General features: G+C 32.3%; 1 protein-coding gene and 1 long non-coding RNA gene across 2 annotated transcripts; both read left to right on the forward strand.

Annotated features, from left to right (window-relative positions):
- The first annotated feature begins 6981 nt into the window (after positions 1–6981).
- LOC125585688 lies at positions 6982–8041 on the forward strand. The gene is made up of 2 exons (XR_007322679.1): positions 6982–7548; positions 7615–8041. It is a non-coding gene; the product is annotated as an uncharacterized LOC125585688 (long non-coding RNA).
- A 14356-nt stretch (positions 8042–22397) lies between these two features.
- LOC106391752 (dihomomethionine N-hydroxylase-like) lies at positions 22398–24027 on the forward strand. Its single transcript, XM_048756095.1, has 3 exons — positions 22398–23336; positions 23434–23707; positions 24017–24027. The coding sequence occupies exons 1-3, from the start codon at positions 22398–22400 to the stop codon at positions 24025–24027; spliced, it is 1224 nt and encodes a 407-aa protein (XP_048612052.1).
- The last annotated feature ends 377 nt before the right edge of the window (positions 24028–24404 follow it).

Raw genomic sequence — 24404 nt, forward strand, 5'->3', positions numbered from 1 at the left:
AAATGCTTTCTTGTAGTGATAATACGAGTACCTGCTGAGTCTCTTACTAGCAATCCTGATATCATAAAAATGTATTATGCAAGAAAAAGGAATAATACTAATCTATTAATGACTAAATCAAAATCTTTCAAAATTGCTGGAATTGTATCAAGATATAAATAATTTTTTTTAAACTACGACAAGCATGTAATCACATTTATATATTTTTAACCTTGAACTCCAAATTTCAGAATACAAACACAAATTCAGTCTGACGTTTGTTGTATTGTTAATAGTGTTTTTTGAAAATTGTTAATAGTTAACTTTGTGAAAAAAAAATTTGTAAAAAATTATGAAGTAGACAAGTTTAGATACTAGAGAAGAATGTTACTAATCAAATTTTATATCTCATATTAAAATAATATGTGTCCACCTCAGACATTACGTCATTTATAGGATCAAATGAAAAAAAATTCAACAAAATAGTAAAACATGATGTTGACAAAATGGACCGGTCACGGAGGAACGGAGCGCAATTACGCAACTCTTTGAGACATTTTTCACGTTCTTATCTTTTTTCTGTTGATTCAATTAAAAAAAAAGTCTTTTACTGTTATTCAGTTGAAAGAAAACCATATTAACTTACTTTTACTCACGGAACTGAATAAATCAATGCGACACTTCCGCATGTTTCTGCCTCTATCACGCAGCCCGTGTTTTTTATTAGATAGGCAGTTACTTCCATCATTCCATGGAGGTGAGTTACAAATCCAAATGGTTTAATCTAAATCAATAATTGCTCTGAGAATAACCAAACTGTGGTGAAAGTCAAATAAGACAGCCACCGCAATTGTTGAAAATATAAAGATGTAGAACCCGCTGCACTATTTGCACAGTAAATTTCTTTCTATATATACGAACGTTTTCGTTCATTGTAAAACACACCTCAACCTTCTCTTCTCTCTATAATAAACTCTTCCTATCAGTGTTAAAAAATTCTACGGATATAAATTTTGCTCTTATTCAAATTCCTGCGATACAATAAAATTCCAGTTCTTTTCATAACACGTTATCAGCACGATCACTCTGCGATTCGGTAAAAATTTTTTGTATCATTTATACCCTGTTATAATGGTCGGTATACCGCCTCTACTATTATTTATATCATGTTATAATGGTCGGAATACCGCCTATATTATTTACTAGTAATTTAATTTATTTATTGGTCGGCCGAGCCGCCTTATATTCTGTTTATTATTTATTGGTCGGCCGAGCCGCCTTATATTCTGTTTATTATTTATTGGTCGGACGAGCCGCCTTATATCCTGTTTGTTATTAATTGGTCGGCCGAGCCGCCGTATAATTTATTTATTACTCTGCATTGATCGGCTGAGCCGTCGCATGATTTGTTGTCATAACATAAATATTTCATTGCCATAATTTTTACTTTTATTAAATTTTATAGATTTAATTGACTGTTTAATACGATATTTTCAGACTGATTTTTGGTGCACTCGATTTAACACCAACGGTCACAAAGAAAAATTTTCAAAAATTTCCCCTTTCTCCAACGGTCATGAACAGTAATTTTCATCTATAAATACAACTCATTTTCACTCCATTTCATCATCCAAAACATTTCATCTTCTCTCAAAGAAAAAAAAATTTCAAATCGCTCTCCTCCGATTTTTCATTTCAAGAAAGATGATTCGCGCACTTTTGTTTTTATGTGTCATTTTTATTTGTGTTTCTATTTATGGTTTATTCGTTGGAGAATTTACTCCGAGTGAATTTAAGATGAATATCGGTTTAATTTTCTTTACATCACTTCTCCTTGTAATTGCTTGCATGATTAATGTAATCGGTTTTTAAATTATGAAGTTCTAATAAAATTATTATTTTGTGTTTTAGAAATACAAATGGCAAACATCGAGAAACTCCAGTTCCCGGCCCTAAAAATAACTGGCGAAAATTACATCGGATGGGTCACAAACGTGAAACCATATCTGGTGATGAAAAAGATAACCGAAACAATTGTAATCGGTAACAAATCACCACCCGAGCATATAGCCGAAGCGATAATCTTCCTGAAGAAGCATTTAGATGAAAATCTAACGCACGACTATGCAAACGTCGAGGACCCAGCTGAACTGTGGCAAACTTTAAAAGAAAGGTTCGATAACCAGAGACAAATCAACATTCCTCACGCTCTAGAAGAGTGGAAAAATCTGAGGTTCCAAGATTTTCAGAAGGTTGAGGATTACAATTCCGCTGTCCTGCGAATAGTTGCACTCCTGAAGTATTGTGGTAATCCTGTCTCTGAGGCAGAAATGATGAATAAAACATATATCACTTTTCACAAACAGCTTCACTTCTTGCCCGAAATTTACAGAAAATGCGGGTACACAAGATTTTCTGAATTGATGGTTGCGCTCATGTTAGCTGAAAAGAAAAATGAGCTCTTAATCAAAAACCACAATTCCCGACCTACGGGAGCCAAAGCATTCCCTGAAGTGAATGTTACGGCGATAGAAAATTCGGAAAGGAGAAACCAGGCCAATCGAGGTCATGGCCGCCGTTTCAACAACAAACGTGGAAAAACTTACAATCCCAAATGGAGGGGATCTAACAAGTGGGTTAGACGCGGGCAAGTTTCCAAGGGTAAAGAAACTCAAGAGGATACCACCCAGAAGCGTGAGACAGTGTGTTACAGATGTGTTGTAAAGGACATTGGTCCCGTACCTGTCGTACTCCTTCACATCTTTGTAAGTTATATCAAGAGGCAACGAAAGGCAAAGCTAAAGAAGTGAACCTCACTGAAAACTTTGAAGAGACATCGTACCTCGATGCCTCCGACTTCGCTAATGAGCTGGACTAGATTACACCTGAAGAGAGCCAAAATGCTTATAATAAGACTATTGAATAGTTTTCAATATTGTCATGTATAATTATTACATTTCCTGTTAAACAAATAATGATGTTTTTAACGTCACCTTAATGTATAATTATTGTGTTTTTTTTTTCTTATATGAATGAATTTTATGTTTTCTTTTATATTTATGACAATTTCAGAAATGGATCATAATGCTAATGGAGCAAAATCCAAGAAACGGATTCGTGAAATATGCATACCAGATAGTGGAACAACCCACACTATTCTGAGACAAAAGAGATATTTCTCTGATATAAAACCGACAAGAATTGTCGTCAATACAATATCAGGTCCTGCAGACGTGATTGAAGGAACTGGTAAAGCAAACTTTACTTTGCCGAATGGAACAAAATTTTCCATAAATAATGCTCTATATTCTCCAAGTTCTAAAAGGAATTTGTTGAGTTTCAAAGACATATATCTTCACGGATATGATACTCAGTCTGCAACTGAGGATGGAAAGAAATACATGTATGTAACTTCTGAGAAATGTGGCAGAAAACACATATTGGAAAAGTTTCCAGAGCTTCCTTCGGGGTTACATCATACTTATATCGATGAGATCGAATCAAATCTTGTAGTAGAACGGAACCCAGAAGAGTTCACGTTATGGCATGATCGCCTTGGCCACCCAGGAACTACAATGATGCGTAAAATCATAGAAAGTTCACATGGTCATCCACTGAAAATCCAGGAGATTTCTCAAGGGAATAAAATGACATGTGTTGCATGTTCTCTAGGAAAATTGATCGTAAGGCCATCGCCAACCAAAATCGATAAAGAATCACCAAAGTTCCTTGAAAGAATTCAAGGCGATATATGTGGACCTATACACCCACCTTGTGGACCATTCCACTATTTTATGGTATTAATTGACGCATCCAGTAGATGGTCACACGTTTGTCTATTATCATCTCGAAATGTGGCATTTGCGAGATTTCTAACTCAGATAATCAAACTGCGAGCACAGTTTCCTGATTATACTATTAAAAGAGTTAGACTAGACAACGCTGGTGAATTCACATCCCAAGCATTCAATGACTATTGTATGGTAATGGGAATTGAAGTTGAACATTCGGTTGCTCATGTTCATACGCAAAATGGTTTGGCTGAATCTTTAATTAAGCGTCTGCAATTGATTGCAAGACCATTGATCATGAGATCAAAACTTCCAACCTCTGTATGGGGACATGCCATTTTGCATGCAGAAGCACTCATTCGGATCAGACCGAGTGCATACCATAAGTATTCCCCACTACAGTTAGCGTTTGGTCGAGAACCAAACATTTCCCACTTTAGAATATTTGGTTGTGCGGTATATGTGCCTGTTGCACCACCACAACGTACAAAGATGGGACCACAAAGAAGATTGGGAATATATGTTGGTTTTGATTCCCCATCAATTATAAGATACCTAGAACCACAGACTGGTGACGTCTTTACACCACGTTTTGCTGATTGTCATTTTGACGAAAATGTATTCCCAGTTCTAGGGGGAGAAAACAAAAATGTTGGAAGTGATATAAAATGGAATGTACCATCATTGTTATATCTTGATCCTCCCACTAAAGAGTCAGAACTAGAAGTTCGACGAATTATGCATTTACAGAGTATAGCTAACCAGCTACCTGATGCATTTGTAGATACCAAGACGGTAACTAAATCTCATATACCAGCTGCAAATGCTCCTGCTCGTATCAAAATGCCAAATGAACAAGAAAAGGAGGATGACACACAAGAGCCAAAAACACGCCTGAAGCGTGGTAGACCTGTTGGTTCTAAGGATAAGAATCCTAGGAAACATAAGAAAACTGAAATATATGATGCACCCAAAATAGCAGAAAATATTTTGGAAGAAATAAATGATAAGGATTCTGATGAATCAGAGCATCATGAATCAGAGCATCATGAATCGAAAGATAATCATGAGATTTCTATTAATTACATCCATAATAAAAGGATATGGAATAGAAATGAACAAAATGACCTTGATGATGCTTTCTCATATATTGTGTCAAGTGAAATAAATGAAGAAATCGATGATCCATAACCAAAATCTGTCTATGAATGTCAAAAAAGACATGATTGGGAACAATGGAAAAATGCAATACAAGCTGAACTTGATTCGCTTAATAAACGAAAAGTATTTGGATCTATTGTGCTCACACCTGCAGATGTGAGACCAGTTGGGTACAAATGGGTTTTCGTTCGAAAGCGAAATGAGAAAAATGAGATTACGAGATACAAAGCTCGTCTAGTGGCTCAAGGTTTTTCTCAAAGACCTGGAATCGATTATGAAGAAACGTATTCTCCAGTTATGGATGCCATTACATTTAGATTCCTGATGAGTCTAGCAGCTGATAAAAATCTAGAGATGCGTCTCATGGATGTTGTTACAGCTTATCTATATGGATCATTAGATACTGATATCTACATGAAAGTTCCTGATGGATTTAAAATGCCAGAAGCATTAAGTTCCAAACCTAAAGAGTTATGTGCAATAAAATTGCAAAGATCATTATATGGGTTAAAGCAATCTGGACGTATGTGGTATAATCGTCTCAGTGATCATTTAATAAAAGAAGGATATGTGAATGATCCTATATGCCCATGTGTTTTCATCAAGAAAACAATATCCGGATTTGTAATAATCGCGGTATATGTTGATGATCTTAACATTATCGGAACTCAAAAGGAAATACAAAAGGCATCAGACTATCTCAAAGGAGAATTTGAGATGAAAGATCTTGGACAGACACAGTATTGTCTTGGCCTACAAATAGAACATTCACAAAATGGTATATTTGTGCATCAATCCACATACACTAAAAGAGTGTTGAAACGATTTAACATGGATAAATCAACTCCTCTTAGCACCCCGATGGTCGTTAGGTCACTTAATATTGAAAGTGATCCATTTCGACCACCTGAGGAGAAAGAAGAGATACTTGGTCCGGAAGTACCGTATCTAAGTGCAATTGGAGCACTGATGTACCTTGCAAATTGTACACGGCCTGATATATCATTTGCTGTGAATCTTTTGGCAAGATTCAGCTCATCCCCAACTCGAAGACATTGGAATGGGATTAAGCATGTTTTTCGTTATCTCCAAGGGACTATTGATTTAGGCTTGTTTTATCCTAAAAGTTCAAAAGGTCAAATGGTTGGTTTTGCAGATGCAGGATATCTTTCAGATCCACACAAAGCCCGATCGCAAACAAGATACGTTTTTACGATCGGAGGCACTGCTATATCTTGGCGTTCTCAGAAACAAACGCTAGTGGCTACTTTTTCAAATCATGCTGAGATCATTGCACTCCATGAAGCAAGTAGAGAATGTGTATGGCTAAGATCAATAAGCCGACACATCCGTTCAAGCAGTGGAATTGACGAAAATATAGAACCAACTATTTTATATGAAGATAATGCAGCATGTGTTGCTCAAACAAAGGACGGATATATCAAAAGCGATAGAACGAAGCATATTCATCCGAAGTTCTTCTCATACACTCAAGAGCTCGTGAAGAAGAAAGAGATTGAAGTAAGATATGTTCGATCATGCGACAATGCAGCCGACCTCTTCACAAAATCACTCCCTACCTCGGTATTCAGAAAACACATCCATAACATTGGAATGCGCCATCAGAAGGATCTATGACTGTTCATTCGAGGGAGAGCTTACGTAGTTGTACTCTTTTTACCTTACTATGGTTTTTCCCATTGGGTTTTCCTGGAAAGGTTTTTAACGAGGCAACAAAGACGTTAAGCGGGAGCGGATAGTGTCACCGGTCCCCAAGGGGGAGTGTTATGAAAGTCAAATAACACAGCCACCGCAATTGTTGAAAATATAAAGATTTAGGGCCCGCTGCACTATTTGCACAGTAAATTTCTTTCTATATATACGAACGTTTTCGTTCATTGTAAAACACACCTCAACCTTCTCTTCTCTCTATAATAAACTCTTCCTATCAGTGTTAATAAAGGGAAAATTAGAAAAATGAGACACTTTAATCTTAGATTTGTTCCAATAAGACTTGTAGAGGATTATTTAGGTAAATAAGATTTATATTCTCTTTAATACCATTATACCCTTATAATTAACCAAATTAACCTTAATTAAAATTTAAATTAATTTGTAATTGATTTAAATTTTAATATAAAAAAAAAAAACCACAAAAGGATTAAAAACTTGTTTACCCTAATATTTTTTCACTTCTCTTCTTCTCTGCCGTGTACCTTCAAGCCTTCAACCCTTTCAATGTCAATTTAGGGTAAGCGGAGAATCCTTATTTTTTTCATCGTAAATCATCAATTTTTTTGTCTCTAATCTCGTTTTTATCTTTCTTCTCTTTGTTCTCAGATACAATTCAGCGAATTGGGGATTTGTTCTTTGGTTTGTCAGACGGTCCTCTTCTCTCTCTACGGTTTCGTCGGACGGTATTCTTCTCTCACTACAGGTTTCGTCGGACGGTCCCTTCACAGTTTGATGTAAGATCTGGTCTAAACCACATTGCAGATCAGGCCTGACATCGAAAGGATCGAGAAATGGGTGTTACGCATTGCTTATGATGATGAGAAGAATCCTTATCTACCGAAGGTTTTCAAACAGAGCCATCTTTTGAAAATTCTTCCCTAAGGTTCTACTTCATTCTTTGCCTGAACTGTCTTTGATCTTTGCTCTGATATGTACATATAATGAGCAGAGCGCTGCTAGAGCTACTGTGCCAGGAGGTCCAAGTGTACCATGTAGTACAGCGAAGGCTGTGGAATGGGACGCTGCTTGGTCACAGAACCTTGACCTGTCGGGTTGTGCGGCTCTTGGAGTTCATGTTGCAGCTTATGAGGAAGATAAAGCCGAAGGTACCCGTCCTAAGAAGCTACAGGCAGAGAAAACTGCAGAAGGCATTGTTTGAGGATTAAACAAGGTTTATAACGAATGTTTGCATCGCACATTTCTCTTATTTTCTCAAAAGACAATACTTTATCATCTTCCGTAGGGTCAATAAGTGCCAATAAGTTGTCTCTTTAACTTTAGGAGTTTCTGAGGATGTACCTAAGTTTCTGGTGATTTTCTATTTGTTTTCCTGAATATGAATCTTTCTTCTGTTACAAAGTTTCAACTTTTTTTTTCTGTATGATGTATCGTTCAACTGTGTTCAGTCTAGATTTGTTTCAGTTCAGTTTTGACTTTTGAGAAATTAAGTTTTGGGAATTCATACACCTTTGAATTGTTCAAACTAGATTTTGGTTCATTTCTTCTCTATGTTCTTTAATTGGGTTTAAAAGGTCTATAAGCTAAATATATCACACAACAAACAATTAGACTTTGTGGCCCAATGGATAAGGCACTGGTCTACGATATATCACACAACCAGAGATTATGGGATCGATCCCCAGCAGAGTCTCTTTTGTTTTTGTTTTTTAACGCTATCAGCCTCAACAACACGGCTCCTTGTTCAAATTGTTCCTTTTGATTTACACCAGTACGAAGAGGAAAAGATCGGAGAAAGATCGTGGGAGTAGGAGAAAAACGTGGGAGAAAATATTCTATGAGAGATTTAGGGTAGATTTAGTTTAGATTTAGGAAACATCTTTAACCAAATATGGAAGTTTCCATATTTTTCGGATTTGTTTAGAATATGTAGCCTACCTTACGCAGAACATAGTAGAGTAGATGAGAAACACATTCTTCATTAAGCGTCACATAAGGTAAAAGGCAGAACATATTATGACAAATAATATAGATAAGGTATATCATTGCGTTGTAGCTATATGTCGTTATCAAGCTGTAGGTAGATTGAAGACAATTTTCTTGATTATAACGTAACAGATTATAGTTTCGTTAGAATATATAAGAAATATTAGTTTACGCTATATACCCTGGATATATCTATGTATAAAACTTAGTATCCGATTTCTAAATTAAGTAGATTACTAGAATGTGTTTTCTAACTGTAGCTAGAAAATAAAATAAAATATGATTCAACTTTTTTCAAAAAAAAAAAATTAAGCATATATATTGTCATACTTATGTTTTCAATAGTTTTAATATTTTTTTACATTTTTAAAATTCAGTTTACTACTTTTCCTATAAAAGAAGGGTAAAACATGTCTAGAATTGCCAAAAATGTCAGAAGTACTAAAAGGACAAATAAAAGTTGAGAGTGTCCCATTTTTCCAATTTTCCCTAAAAAATTCTACGGGTATAAATTTTGCTTTTATTCAAATTCCCGCGATACAATAAAATTCCAGTTCTTTTCATAACACAGACTTATTTTGTTTTCCTAAAAAAATATGTAGAAATTGAAACATGAACTATATGTGTTATATTAGTGCTGTACGAACTGAGTGAAGTAATATATACGCATTTGTTAAGTGAAACGAATAGTATATTAAAATAGAACATGAAGATTACATTCTTAATGGAAAATATATACATTATCTTTGAAATGTGCACATAAATAGATTATGCACATTCTTTTGGGCAATTTACTAATATATGCACCACGTTACACACACATCTAAATTTATTTTATGTACTATAGTACCAAATATATAAATAGATCAAACTACTTGACAAATTACAGGTTTACAACCATGTGCGATTGTTTCTTCTTGTACTTTGAAATATAGATCTGATAGTTTTGTTATTTAAATGAACTAGCATCCAAAATACCAGGCATATAATTTAAAGATAGGGAACAAATTTACACTGAATACCTATATAAAACTATTTAATTTTTTTACAGAGTTTATAAAGATATGAATTTCGAAAAATATATATCGCTAAAACCATATAGTTTATTCTTAAAGAACTGTAAATATATTTTTGGAAAATTTGGTTCGTTTGACAATATATTAAAATACCTCAAAAATAATACTCTCTGTATCACTTTAAGTGGTTTTTAAGGATTTTGTACATGGATTAAGAAAACACAAAATTCTATATAATTTATCTTGGTTATATAAAAATATCATTAAATGAAATTAATTTAACCAATAAGAAAAAAATTCAATATTTTGTAGTTGGTCATAAAGTTCAAATGATATTAAATTCTACCTAGAATAATGAGAACATCAATTATTTTGAAACAAATTTTTTCTTTCTAAACATCAATTAAACTGATACGAAGGGAGTATATGGCTGTTTAAAATTTCTAAATAATAGAAAAAATAAAAGAGAAGAGCAGAGGATGATTCCATCAGCTTCAGTGGTGGCTTCAAGTAGAATAAGACAAGACAATGCAATGTGATTAATCAATAACTTTATTTAATACCATTTATCATAATCTAATAGACCATCTTTCTCTTTATTTTCTTTAGAACTTCTATCGAAAATAGAATACTCAAAAATGATGTGATAAAAAAATTTGGTTCAATCAATACGTCTAGTTTTGTTCAACAAATTCAACAAATTTAGTTGACACTATTATCATGGCACATAATTTTTAATTCAACAAATTCGAGTTTTGTTCTTATATAATATAAACATATTAATGGTGAAATAATTGTGGGCTTCATGAAATATCGCTGAAAGGTTTCAGTTTATAGAAAGAGTTTGAGATTTATTGCCTCAACCCTTTAATTTTTCGTGTGAAAGATGTCCCAAACATAAAGTTCACATTTATTTGAAAAGGAAAAAGTTGTAGTTCAATTTTACTTCTATTTTTTTTTGTTTTAAACATGTCAGATTTGTACTCCGTAAATTAGTTAATACATACTTCGTAAATTAGCTTGTTTTTAACGCTAGGTAACACACAACATATGCGATATTGATGAATAGCTACACGAATAATGATTCCACGATGAAGCTTTACCCGAAACACTTGACTTGAAACCATTGACGGTTCTACTTACAGTTTTCTGGAACCTCCGAAAGCTTCGCATCCTATAATTTGCAAAAGATTGCATAGTTTGGAATTCAAACCTCTCAGACCTGGATGTAGAAACTTTTAAACTTTAATCAATAGGATAAGGTGCTCGCACGCTTCGTAAATTAGTTAATACATACTTTCATACCATGTTTTATAGATATGCGAATGATGAAGAAATAAAACAAATTCAAATTGCTGCATCAACGTCTATTATTTTAGTTATTAGTTAGTGCGTGAATTGTGTAACGATCTAATGTATCGTTTTGTATTATATTTGGTTAAATCATTTCTCTTCATTTACGTGCTTTCTTTAAAAGGAGTGACATAATTCATATTACTTTTTTGCAATTTGTAAGAAATCTTTATTCAATAGTTTTCTAATCGTTTTTCTCAAAAAAAAAAAAGTTTTTTAATCGATATTCAATATTTATGCATTGAATAAGGAAATAGTGTTTAGGCAAGTGCCTAGACGACCAATTTTTTTTTTTTAAATCATTTAGAAATATCGCTGATGACCGATAATATAGGCGTGTTCCTTTAATACAATGTACGTTAGTTTTAGACTTTTAGTCATTTTGCTTAGACCATACATGTACAATAGTTACAATAGTTTCAACGTCCATTTTAATTTCAACATCGTATTTTTCTCTTTTTAACATTTATCATCATTTTTTCTTTCATCCATCACTTTCTTCATTTTTAACTTCTACAATAGTTTGTTTATAAAAATTTAACACTATACCTCACTATTTTTAATTTATACTTTTATATTTATAATTTAATTACTATATATTAATAATATTTTTGATTCTAATTAACTTAAAAGCTAAAATAATGTAACTTTTAATAAGAAGAATTTTTAATTTAAAAAGGTTATTATTAGGATTTCTTTAACAAAAAATATTTAAAACACTAAAATAGTTAATTATAGGAAAAAATAACGTTTTTTCTATGTCCAAATGAAATGAAAATAGTCTCTATTTATAGATTCTAAAAAGTTATAAATTTTGATATAATTTTTATTATTTAAAATAAAAATATTATATAATAAATGAGTTTTAGTTATTGGGTGAAAATAAAATAAAATAAATCTACACAACATTTCTATAGAATATCAATTTACGCCAAAGTGGCAAAACTGGTCCACATAAAATTTTATCAAATATGTTGAAATTTTTGAACGGATATTGAATCCAATATTTCAACACCCTCCTTACAAGTTATTCAACGGTTGAAATCGACTTTCAACACCTCCATTATGGGTGGTCTTAGAGTTGCCAATTCTGTTTTGAGGCTTTAAATCTGAACTGTTTTGTTTTTCCTTTATCATTGGAACAATTTAGTGTTCACAAATCTATTGAAAACGATTTCTGCTTTCTGCATATCTAGGGTAGGTATGGAATAATATGACAAGATAATAATTAATAAGATCGTTTCTCCCACGTGAGATGATTTTTAGTTTCTAGAAGAAATTGTTTGGAATAATATGACAAGATAATAATTAATAAGATCGTTTCTCCCACGTGAGATGATTTTTAGTTTCTAGAAGAAATTGTTTAAACAATCGCATTCCTTATACAATTTTCCACGTTTACATTAATGACATGTATTTTTAATTTAAAGAGGTAAAAAATAGATATTTATAATCGAATGGTTAAATAATATACACTTAAAATTTAGATTTGAGGGATATGGTTTAAAATTTTAACAAATATATAAATGAATATTTAAAATAGTTTCAAAAATATTTTTTTAAAAATAGAAAAAATCGACAAATTTCAAAAACAAAATTTGAAAAATATAAAAAATCGAAAAAAAATTAAAAGATAAATTGAATTTTTAATAAAAAGTTTGAATTTGAAATTTATAATTCAAAAACTATAAAAACAATATTTTTTTACTTTATTATCTTTTATTTAAATTATTATTCATATTTATAGATCTATAAAGCAAAGTTGAAATGATTTTTTGCTTCTTTAGTGAAGAAGATATTTGTGAAAATGTGTTGGTAATGAAAGTAAACAAGAACTGTATTACAAAACATGGGGTAAACTTGAAAATTTTCCACAATATTGTTTATGAAAAGTCAAGTTTTTTTTTAATAAGAAACGTAGTTAAGTTTTTCTCTTGAAGTGGTGTTTCTTTTCTTGAATAGACTTACAGTGGTTCTGAAAAAAAGAAAAAAAGAAAAAAAAAGTATACATGAACATTCAGTTCAAAAAGTATAAATAAACGTTAATATTTAATTGTATATATATCTCATGATAATGAAAATTCACATAAAAATAGTTATTTTAAAATGCTTTAGTCTGCATTTCATAATTATGAAAAACTTAACCTAATAAATTTTAATATTTTATTACAGTGTTTTGAGAATTTCTTGTTAAGCTCTCTTTTATTACAGTGTTTTGAGAATTTCTTGTCAAGCTCTCTCAGTGAAAATGTTCTTAAGCTGTAAAAGATCATCTCGTTCTAGCCATTATTTACCAAATTACCAGCATTGACACTTCCAGACATAAACTTCTGTTCATAAGATTATTTTTAGTGGCTCTATCTATTTTTTTTAATTCTATAATAGAACTATATTCTTGTTTAATGTTATTATATTTTAAAGTATAAATAAATAAAATAATGAATAAAAAATAAATAGATTATAATATTTATAAAATAAATTTATTTTTATTCTATTATATAATTAAAAATAGAATATAATTATAATATTTTTATTCTAAACTTTATTATAAAGTGAAGTTAGAGATGGTCTATTAAAAATCTCGACGAACTCAAAAATACTCCATTTGTTTCACAATAGATGATGTTTTAGAAGATGTTTGTTGTTTCAAAATAGACGATGTTACAATATTTTATATTACTTTTAACTTTATTGAAAACTGTGTAACCAATTATATCATTTTTATAATTGGCTGAATGATTTCTAAATTATATTTTTAAAGTCATTTTTTAGAAAAAGTTAAATTTTTTAATTTTTGTGCATCAAAGCAAAACATCTTGTATTGTGAAACAGAAGGAGTATTATTTTACTTCACAAAAAAGGAACGTGTTATTAATTCCTATGACGTCAGGTTTTTCACCTACCCAGGTACCAAGATTTCCTGACAAGTATCAAAATTCACCAAAAATACAAACAAAATTCACCAAAAATACAAACAAAATTATTTCGTTTCACATTATTGTTGTTATTATCCAGAACTGGCTTACAAGCTACAAATGTTCGTGTGTGGTTCGACCAAGGCCGTGCATCTATATGAATCGATTTCCACACGCATTATTCCTTGCATTCATCTCGTGAGGAACCAATAGATAGAGTAAATATATAGACCATAATTAATCCTGGGTTTTTAGAGTAGAGTTTTTATCGGAAGTTAAGAAACTGTTTCTTAACTTTTAACTAAAAAAACTAAGAACCGGTTCTTATAGTCCTTATTTAAGAACCGGTTCTTAGTTTTTTTAGTTAAAAGTTAAAAAACAGTTTCTTAATTTCTGCTAAGAACCCCATTATAAGAACACCGGATTAATCATGCTCTATTTACCAATCTATAGTTTCATAATATTTTATTGTCAAAGTAAATAAATATCTAGGCAATGTCCTGGATGCGACAGCCCTAGCGTCTAAAATAAGGTCCTACATTTGTTTTATTATGATAGATATTTTGGATATTGAAATACTCATTTATGTTCAGTTGTTGACAAAACAAAATCTATATGTTCAGTTTTATTATGGGCATCCCTTATACCTTAAAGAAGAAACGTCGTAATAAATGCATTCATACTGTAATAGATACATGATAACTTCACAATGATTTGATAATAAATATGCTAATGCGTTCATACTATATTCATAAATGTGTTCACACTATATATTTTGTATTTTTAGTATAAAATTCTCATGCATAGTTCTAATAAAAGTTTAGATTTTTCGGTTCGAATCAAAACAAATAACGAATCAAAAGCTAAAATATATATATATATATAATTTTTATTGTTTACGGATAAAGTTGGGCAAAATATTTATAAATTTGAATTTGATTTGTTATCCTCTTTGATTTGAAAAAAAAATATGGATATCTGTAAGTCTACGAAGCAAATCAAATACTAAAATACAATTAAAAAAAACAAATCACAAATACCTATATTTTTAGGAACAAATATCTAATTCGATTTGTTATATGCAAATATATACATATATGTACAGAATTATATATATATATATATATACATATATGTTTTATATATATTATAGTTTATATATTTTTTACAATATTTTTATAAATTAAATTTATTAGATTAGGTATTAAAATTTAAAAAGTTAAATAATATTTTATTTTTGTAGTAAAATTTTATTATTAAAATTTTCAATTATTTTTAAATTTTTATTTTATCTACGGATCAAATAGGATATTCTTTAAAATTCTAAATCATTTCGGATATCAGAGTCACCGACTATCCAGGTGGCTAAAGACTGAATCGACGTAAATGCCTCCAAATACCCGGATATTCGATATGTGTCCACCTCTATTTACGGATACAGTTTATTTTTCTTTATATGAAAAAGATTCACTTATGTTAAGGTCTTTTTAATTTTTAATTAATTTTAATTTTCTCTTTCATGTAATATTTTGAACAAAAATGTCATTTAACATTAATTAACAATATCTTTATATATTTGTCAACTATTTTTATATACTTTTACATACACATACATGTGCACCTTGATGTGAGCACCTTGTGACTAAGTATTTATCACAACTGAAGTATCTATTTTTTTTTTAGAAGTTGAAATATTTTTTTCTTAATCTTTCACTACTGACCAAATTGTAGTGAAATGATTTATCTTAATAATTTTCTTTTCTTTTTCTTGAACTATTATTCGTTTACAAACTATGATATGAAACCATTGATTCGACATGAGGAATATCTAAAATTCATAACATGAAAATAAACAAATAATAGTAATTTTTGGTTTTTACTAAAAAAACTAAAAAATCAAACATTATAACCGAATAAATCAAAATAAATATTAATTTAAAATAATAGTTATATTTTAAGAGATTAAAAACAAAAAAATAACTTAAAACCGAACCGATATCCAGATTAAACAGATTTAATGTGCTTTTATTAAAAATAACGAAACTAATAATCACATTCCACGCAAGGCACATGTTATTACCTAGTGATTGGTAAAGCTAGAGTAAATGAGCAGAAATAAAATATAGTATTAAGTGAAAAAATTGCAAGTGAATTTTTTTTATCACAATGAGATACAAAGATAAATCTTAGGACGAATCAGCGAAAGTCGAGTTGCGGATGTCAATCCAGTGTGGCACACACGCGTTAACATATGAGAAAACATGCTTCCTTGTTCGAGCTTGTCTTGCCAGGAAGTCTGCTTTAGTATTACTGGATTTGTCCTTATAGACCACTTGTCCGTCTTGGTAGGACGCCCATAGAGTTTTAAACTCATTAAGTTCAGCTGCAAAGGCTGGCCAGTCTTCAGGTGTGGCGATCATTTTGACTAACTCTTGGGAATGAATAACAAAATAATTGCAGTAACGCTGGTAGCGAGATAAACATTTCAGAGCCCATACCAAACTTTTTAGTTCAGTGTGATGTGGCGAGACTTGTTTATGGCAGCCTTGGAGACGAGGATATCTATTGATCCGTCTTATAGCTGTAGGATCCATCCTACTCCACTCGTGGTTTCATCATTTTTCCATGATCCGTCCACCCTACATATGAATGTAGGTACCTCAGTAGGGGTTCTTGTATTGCATTCCATGGTGCTTTCACCTGGGTCGATCTCTTCATTGGCCAAAAACCATGCATTACATTCTCGTATCGCCAGGTCAATCGTGTCCATAGGTGAGAAATCACGTCCATTAAACAACTTTTCGTTCTGGGTTTCCATATATACCAAATAATCCAAGGAAAAACCATGGTTAAATCCTCCATAATTCCACCCGTATTGGATCCTTAGAGGAGGTAATCCATATTGGTATAAACATTTTCTGATGGAAAAACTCCCGGAGCCGATGGAATCGTTGAGAGGGCCCAGCATTGCATAGTGGGAGGGCATGTAAAAATCGTGTGAATAATCGTTTCCTCAGCATAGCCACATCTGGGGCAGCTAGGATCGTTCCCAATATGTCTTTTGAAAAGTCTTTCATTGACTGAAATTGCCCCTGATAAAATCTGCCACAAAAAATCAGATTTTTTTTCCGGTTTTGACTTTCCAAACTTTTTCCTTGAGTGGGTTGAGGGAAGGTAGTTGACTCCTAAATTCAGTATCCTCATCTGGTTTTGATTGCAAGCATGTAGCCTGACTTGACCGAATATTTCCCAGAAACGGTTAGGTTCCAGCAATATCCATCCCGAATGGGATTCCGACTGAGATTTAAACTTCGAACCAACGGTATGTCGTTGGGGTGGAGCAAATTCCTGTGTTTAGTGGTGTCCCGCTCTTTTTTCACATGATCGATTAGGTCAGACACTCTAAGGTTCAGATCATAGTCCTGCTTTATCTTAGGAGGCCTGGCGGTCTCATCAGGTATCCATGGGTCTTGCCAAACAAGTGTATCTTCCCCTGTTCCTATTGTACGTCTAAGACCTTTAGTGATAAGATCTTTTGCAGCCATAATGCTTCTCCAACCATAGGATGGTCTTGAGGCTTTTGGTGCTTTGAACGGATGTGAATTTCGAAAGTACCTTCCTTTAAGAACTCTTGTAAGCAAAGAATTTGGGTTTTGTTCCAATCGCCAAAGTTGTTTAGCTAATAAAGCTATATTAAATTTTTCGAGTGATCGGAACCCAATCCCTCCTTCCTTCTTAGAGATGCAAAGTTTGTCCCATGCTATCCAATGCATACTTTTTGAGTTAGGGCCAGAGCCCCACCAAAAATTAAATGTCGCACTAGATATCTTTTTACATAATCCTTTAGGGAGGAGATAGCACGACATTGGGAATGTCGGAATGGCTGCTGCTACAGATTTGATCATAACTTCTTTGCCGGCTCTGGAGAGGTATTTTACCGTCCATCCATTAACTTTCTGGTGAAGATTGTTTTGGACATAGGCAAAGGCCTGGGTCTTAGAGCCTTGGAATTGCTCCGGGATGCCTAAATATTTTCCATTGCCACTTTCAGTTGTGATGCCTAAAATATTCTGCAAATTTTCTATATTTTCTTGAGGCACTTTTTTACCGAAAGTGATAGCTGATTTCTCAAAATTAATTCTTTGTCCAGAGTCAATCCCATAAGCGTTTAGAGCGTTTAGTAGGCTGTTGCATTGCTCTGGGACTGCTTTACAGAAGAAGAGGCCGTCATCTGCAAAGAAGAGATGAGATATCAGAGGACTTACTTGAGCCACCTTGAGGCCAGTAATCTGTCCTAAATTTTCCGTTGTTCTTATATTCGCTATAAGAACTTCTGTGCAGAGAATGAAAAGATATGGTGAGAGTGGATCACCCTGCCGTAATCCTCTAGAGGGAATTATGTGGCCTGTGGGATTTCCATTTATCAGTACACTATAGGAGACTGATCTGACACATCTCATTATCCAAAGGATCCATTTTTCTCTGAATCTCATTTTCCTGATCATAGCTTCTAAGAAGTCTCATTCCACTCTATCGTAAGCTTTGCTCATGTCTGTTTTAATGGCCATGGACTCATTCTTACATTTATTATTAGTTCTCAGGGCGTGAAAGGCTTTTTGAGCTAGAAGGATGTTATCCGTGATGGCACGTCCTGCCACAAAGGCATATTGAGTTTCAGAGATAATGTTCGGCAGATATCTTCGTAGCCTCTGACATAGTATTTTAGATATAATCTTATAGCACACATTACAGAGGCTAATTGGCCGGAAATTAGTCATATCTCTTGGCCGCTCGTTTTTTGGGATTAGGCAAATATTTGTCTCGTTGAGCCGAGGATCAAAAGAGTCAAAATTTAAGAAATCTTGTACCATTTTGATCACCTGAGGGCCGATGGTTCTCCAATATTTCTGATAAAAGAGGGCTGTTATTCCGTCCGGTCCTGGAGCTTTCTCTGGATGGATAGAAAAAACTGTTTTTTTTTTAATTTCGGCTGGAGTTATATCTCCGCATAGGCTCTCATTCATTTTTTAGAGAGATAGTACTTTCCAGGTAGTTTAGAGACACTTCAACATCAGCAGTCGTAGAGGATGAGAAAAGATCAGTAAAATACTCCACGGCGATTGTTTTTACTTTTCTCTCTTTCTCGCACCAAACTCCTCTGCTATCATTCAAGCCACTGATATGGTTCCTTGCACGTCGTTGTTTGGTTGTAGCATGGTAGAATTTCGTATTACGGCCGCCTTTATTGAGGAGACTTCAGCCGCTGAGAGGGACTGGTCCACTTGACTTCTGTCTAACTTATCTTTAAGTTCTTCCAAGATTTTTTGTGTATTATAGTTCTCCTCTCTGCGCCATCGAGCATTGGTTGATCGACATCACTTAATACGATCATGGAGAGATATATTGTCATTGCTCTCAATATCTATCCAACCTTCTTGTACTATGTTTTCAAAACCAGATTTGGATATCCAACGCCTATCAAAGCGAAACTTTTTCGTTTCTCTTGCGGTTGGACAGATGAGTGATAATAGGTCGGTGATCCGAACCCATGAAGCGGAGATATTGACTCGATGAGTTTGAATATAAGCTGAACCATTCTGGATTCCCCATCGCTCGGTCAAGTCTACATTTAATAAGATAGTTATGCCTTCTTCCTACCCAAGACATAAAGTCTCCCGAGTAAGGAAGCTCAATCATCCCACAGTTTTGCTGCATGAGTCGATAGTCTAAAAAAGAATTCTCACTTCGGAGACGACCTCCTGATTTCTCATGGTTGCCATTGATTTCAAGTCATCAACCATGAACCACACATTTGAGCGTGAAGTACTGATTCTAGCTAATTGCTCCCAAGCATGATGTCTTTGATTAATGACAGGATCTCCGTAAACGAAAGAGATAAAAAAACTTTATTGCCATCACTTGTTGCTGATACATCAATGACTCTATTATTGGAAGATAAAATTTGAACATTAAACTCAGATAAACCAAAAATGGCTAAACTGCCACTAAGGCCAATAGGCTCAACAGTAATAAGAAAATCATAACCAAATTCAACTTGGAGATTTTGTAGAGAATCTCTCTTATTCTTAGTTTCCATCAAAAACATGATACCCTCAAAGAACTTTTGACGGATCTTCCGCAAGTAAAAATTAAATCTCCTAAACATTATTTGGAAAAATATGACATAACACTAAACTAAACGTGACATATACAATTTTTCTTATAAAATTTTATACTTTTTGATAAAGCTTTTTAAATATGGTAATGACTATTAACATCTATATCATTATTAATGTAAAATTTCTATATAAATCATTATTTTTGGCAAGACTATTAAATATAATAATAACTCATATATCACTAATAAATTATTATATATGTATATATATATCACATTAATAAAAATAAGCTAAATATAACTACAAATATAAATTTTACTTCAACTTATATATCATATTTGTACAAATATATACTTTTTACCAAAATTAATGGCAAGTGTATATAATCAAATTCAAAACTAAATCAACACTAATCAAATATTCTTGAGCCAAAATTCTTTTGATAGTTAAATGATTAAAAAAATATTTGTTCATCACGTTAATTGACAAATTGATTTTCTCAGTTTGTTATACCTAAAACAAACAAATCCATAATATATATACATATATTTTAAAACTAGATGACAATAGATATATTTAAAAATAAATAATATTTAAATATAATTTAATATTATTTTATAAAAAAAATTTAACTTTATTTTTAATAAAATTGAAATTGTTAAACCAAACCAAAAGGAATAAGATTGCAAAATTACGTTTATAATTTTTTTTAAACTGTTGCAGTTAAACTATAAAAATAATAATGTTTGTATATAAATTAAATTTTCTTTTAAAATAAAAAAAATTATTATTTAAAAAAATATTATTTATGCATACGGCACAGGAAAACTCATAGTTTTTTTTTGAAAACTCATAGTTAAAATAAATGAAAAGTTAAACTCTGTGCCACTCTTTTTTTTTATAAATCTGGATGAAGAAAATGTACAATAAATTAAACAAAAATAGAGTAAAAAAAAACTTTTTAATTTGTTTTTACTTAACTGGTGAATTTGCTAGCTGAAATGAAAACAACTGAGATATGGCTAAAATATTTTCATCACTTGTGCTATCCAATCATACTCTATATCTACTTCAGTTTTTATATCTTTATCTACTTCAGTTCTTATATCAACGTTTACAATAATAAGTATACAATAATTTTAAATAAAACATGAGCACAATTTTAAGGTTTTGCTTAGAAAAAACACTATAAATTCAAAAACAAAAACCTATTTAACATTTTTATCCAATGGTCAAGAATTTAAAGTAGCTTGCACTAAATTGGAGTTTAATTGCACTGAATTCAAAAACAAAAATCTATTTAACAATTTTAACTAAATGATGGATGCAAAATTTATTAGATGTTCAGAAAATCTACAAGTAAAATCGGCCCTTCTGGGTTTGAAGGGATGTGGAGATTTGTCTATCTTTTTTTTTTTTTTTTTTTGATCAAATTTTTTTTGATCAAAGTGGAGATTTGTCTATCATGGATGTGTTTTTTTTAAGACCCCCAACCATTCATTGTAGACCCATGTTGTGAAAAACGTGCGCCGTAAAGTTATTGTTCATAGAGATATTTAACCATACTCTTAACTTTATGTTGTATGAATTACTAGTTAAAAAAAGATTACAAGTAGTTGAATCATGTCGACTGATTATCATTTAATTTATAGTACGATTAAATAAATATTCTGATGATGATAATAATAATATAACATAGAATAGCAAAAGGTCAGAATTTTAAACTTATTTAGTAAAAAAACCAAAAAAATTTACCCTAATTAAGACCTTGGTAATTTTGGGCGGATTATGTTTCTAATTTGTTTTAAAAAAAAAATTATTGTTGTCGTTTTCCTTTATATACATTGTCGATTCATTCAGTTGGTCCTGAAAAATGCATTTTGTGCTAAAAAACATATATTATATATATATGGTTCTAAAAATCGGTCTAGACGGCACCTAGGCGGTAACTCGGTCCTAACCAAAATGATTTTTAAAAATTTGATTTATACGATTCAAATCGGTTCAAATGGTAATAAAATGGTTAAATTTTTTTAATTTGGTTAACTAATTTGTTTAGTTTCTTTTTTTGTATATCTAATTTTGATAATTCATAAAAATAATAATACAATCAAACTTAAAAACTAAAATATTTTTATATAAATGTAATATATATATATATATATATATATATATAACAAATCAATAATTCGTTAAAGCCTAAACTTCGCCTAGACCCTATATAATCCGTCTATTCGCTAGTCCTTTATAAAGCGCATAGTTACAGTCTCACGATTTTTTGAACATTGTATATATTCATCATCGATCGTTCATATTAGTAGCACACATTTAATACAGAGCAACTGTACACTTTGGCATTCCCAGTTTTTTTTAAACCAGATGAACATGAATGTTATCAGTCCATATTGTTTCATATTTGCTCTATTTTCGGTTACGTTGGTCTTGTCTCTCGCCATACGTTACTTGAGAAAACCAAAAGGTGATCAGCTTCCTCCAGGCCCAACGGGGTGGCCGATCATTGGCAACTTGTCGCAAATGGTCAAGAACCGGCCAACTCACCTGTGGATCCACCGCGTCATGAAAGACATGCAAACGGAGATAGCTTGCTTCCGCTTCGCCGGCGTCCACGTCATCACCGTAACATCAAGCGAGATTGCCCGAGAAGTGCTTAGGGAAAAAGACGAGGCTCTCGCAGACAGAGCTGACTCCTACTCAAGCAATCTCATAAGCCATGGCTACAAGGACATTATTTTCTCTCCATATGGAGAGAGTCGGAAGCTGATGAAGAAAGTGATGGTCACCAAACTAATGTCTCCGTCAACGTTGAACAAAACGCTCGGTGATAGAACTCTAGAAGCCGATAATATCGTGACGTATATCTTTAATCTATGCGGATTACAGTCAACGATTAACTCGGTCAACGTGAGGGACGTCGCCTTAACTTATTCCCACGCGGTGATGATGAGGATGATGTTTGGCCAGAGGCATTTTGAAGAACCGGCGGAGGACGGCGGTCTCGGGAGGAAAGAAAGAGAGCATATGGACGCAATATACCAAGCTATTGATTGTTTTTTCAGCTTTAACATATCGAATTATATATCTTGCCTTAGAGGATGGAACATCGATGGAGAAGAGGCGAAGCTAAGAGGAGCGATCGATATTATCAACAGGTGCAATGATCCCATCATCCACGAGAGAATGCATTTGTGGAGGGATAAAGGTGGAAAAGAGACAGAAGATGATTGGCTCGATACTCTTATCACGCTTAAGAATAACCAAGGAATGTATTTATTCACACTTGATGAGATTAGGGCTCAATGCAAGGTAAGTGATGTTCACACACTTCGCATTTTTTGAAATAAAAAATTGGCTTAGTTAATTAATTAACTAATCTCTTATGCATGTATTATGCTATATGTAGAACATCAATGTTGCAGCAATCGACAATACGATGAATAACGTGGAGTGGACGATAGCCGAGATGTTGAATCATCCAGAGATTCTTGAGAAAGCTATAACGGAGTTGGACATAATAGTTGGTAAAGACAGACTTGTGCAAGAATCAGACATACCACAACTCAACTACATCAAAGCTTGTAGCCGAGAATCTTTCCGACTTCACCCAGTTAATGCGTTCATGCCTCCTCATGGAGCCATCGAAAATACTACTCTCGCTGGTTATTTCATCCCCAAAGGTAACAATAACAACAACAGCAAAGAAAATAACATTTCTCACGTCGATGACATGCATGCATGGATAGAAAGTGACATCGCTCAGAAACTCCTTGAGTTTTTTTTTTTTTTTAAATTAGATAAATTAATATTTCAATTATACAATTATTTATGGTATTTTAAAACCACTAAACCAATCATCACTTGCCATTTGTTAATTGGGTTTCTTAAAATTGTTAGACCATCTCCTATATGTTATGTTATTTTTACCTATAAAATACAAAAACGATAAAGTCTACCCTAACGTATACTTCTAAATTAACAATTTCTAGTTATAGAATAAAAGATAGGAAATTGTTATTTATTCCTCACTAATAGAAAAAATAGAATTTTTAGAATAAAAAATATAGATGAGTTGGATCAATTTTACATCTAAATGTTATTATAAAAATTAAAATAGCAATGAGTTGGAGATTTTCTTAGAGAATATATTTATCTGGACGTGGAAGAGCCTTAATTTCCCTCTTTCATGCTATTTCCTTTGTTTCAATATTTATAATAATGAAAGACTCACTAAAAACCCCTGATAGAGATATCCTAAGAGCATGATTAACCCATAACCCATTTGGGTTTCTTATTCATTATTTTAGTAATTAAAACTAATTAAGAACCTTAGTTAAATCATGTCTTAATTTTGGGTCTCCCCAATGGTAGTCTTCT

The sequence above is a fragment of the Brassica napus genome, chromosome C4 (genome assembly GCF_020379485.1).
Source record: "Brassica napus cultivar Da-Ae chromosome C4, Da-Ae, whole genome shotgun sequence".
Taxonomy (NCBI): Eukaryota; Viridiplantae; Streptophyta; class Magnoliopsida; order Brassicales; family Brassicaceae; genus Brassica; species Brassica napus.

Coding starts and splice junctions, on each gene's coding strand:
- LOC106391752 (XM_048756095.1), top strand. CDS start 22,398: ATGAATGTTATCAGTCCATATTGTTTCATATTTGCTCTATTTTCGGTT. Junction 23,337..23,433: donor AGATTAGGGCTCAATGCAAG/GTAAGTGATGTT, acceptor TGCTATATGTAG/AACATCAATGTTGCAGCAAT.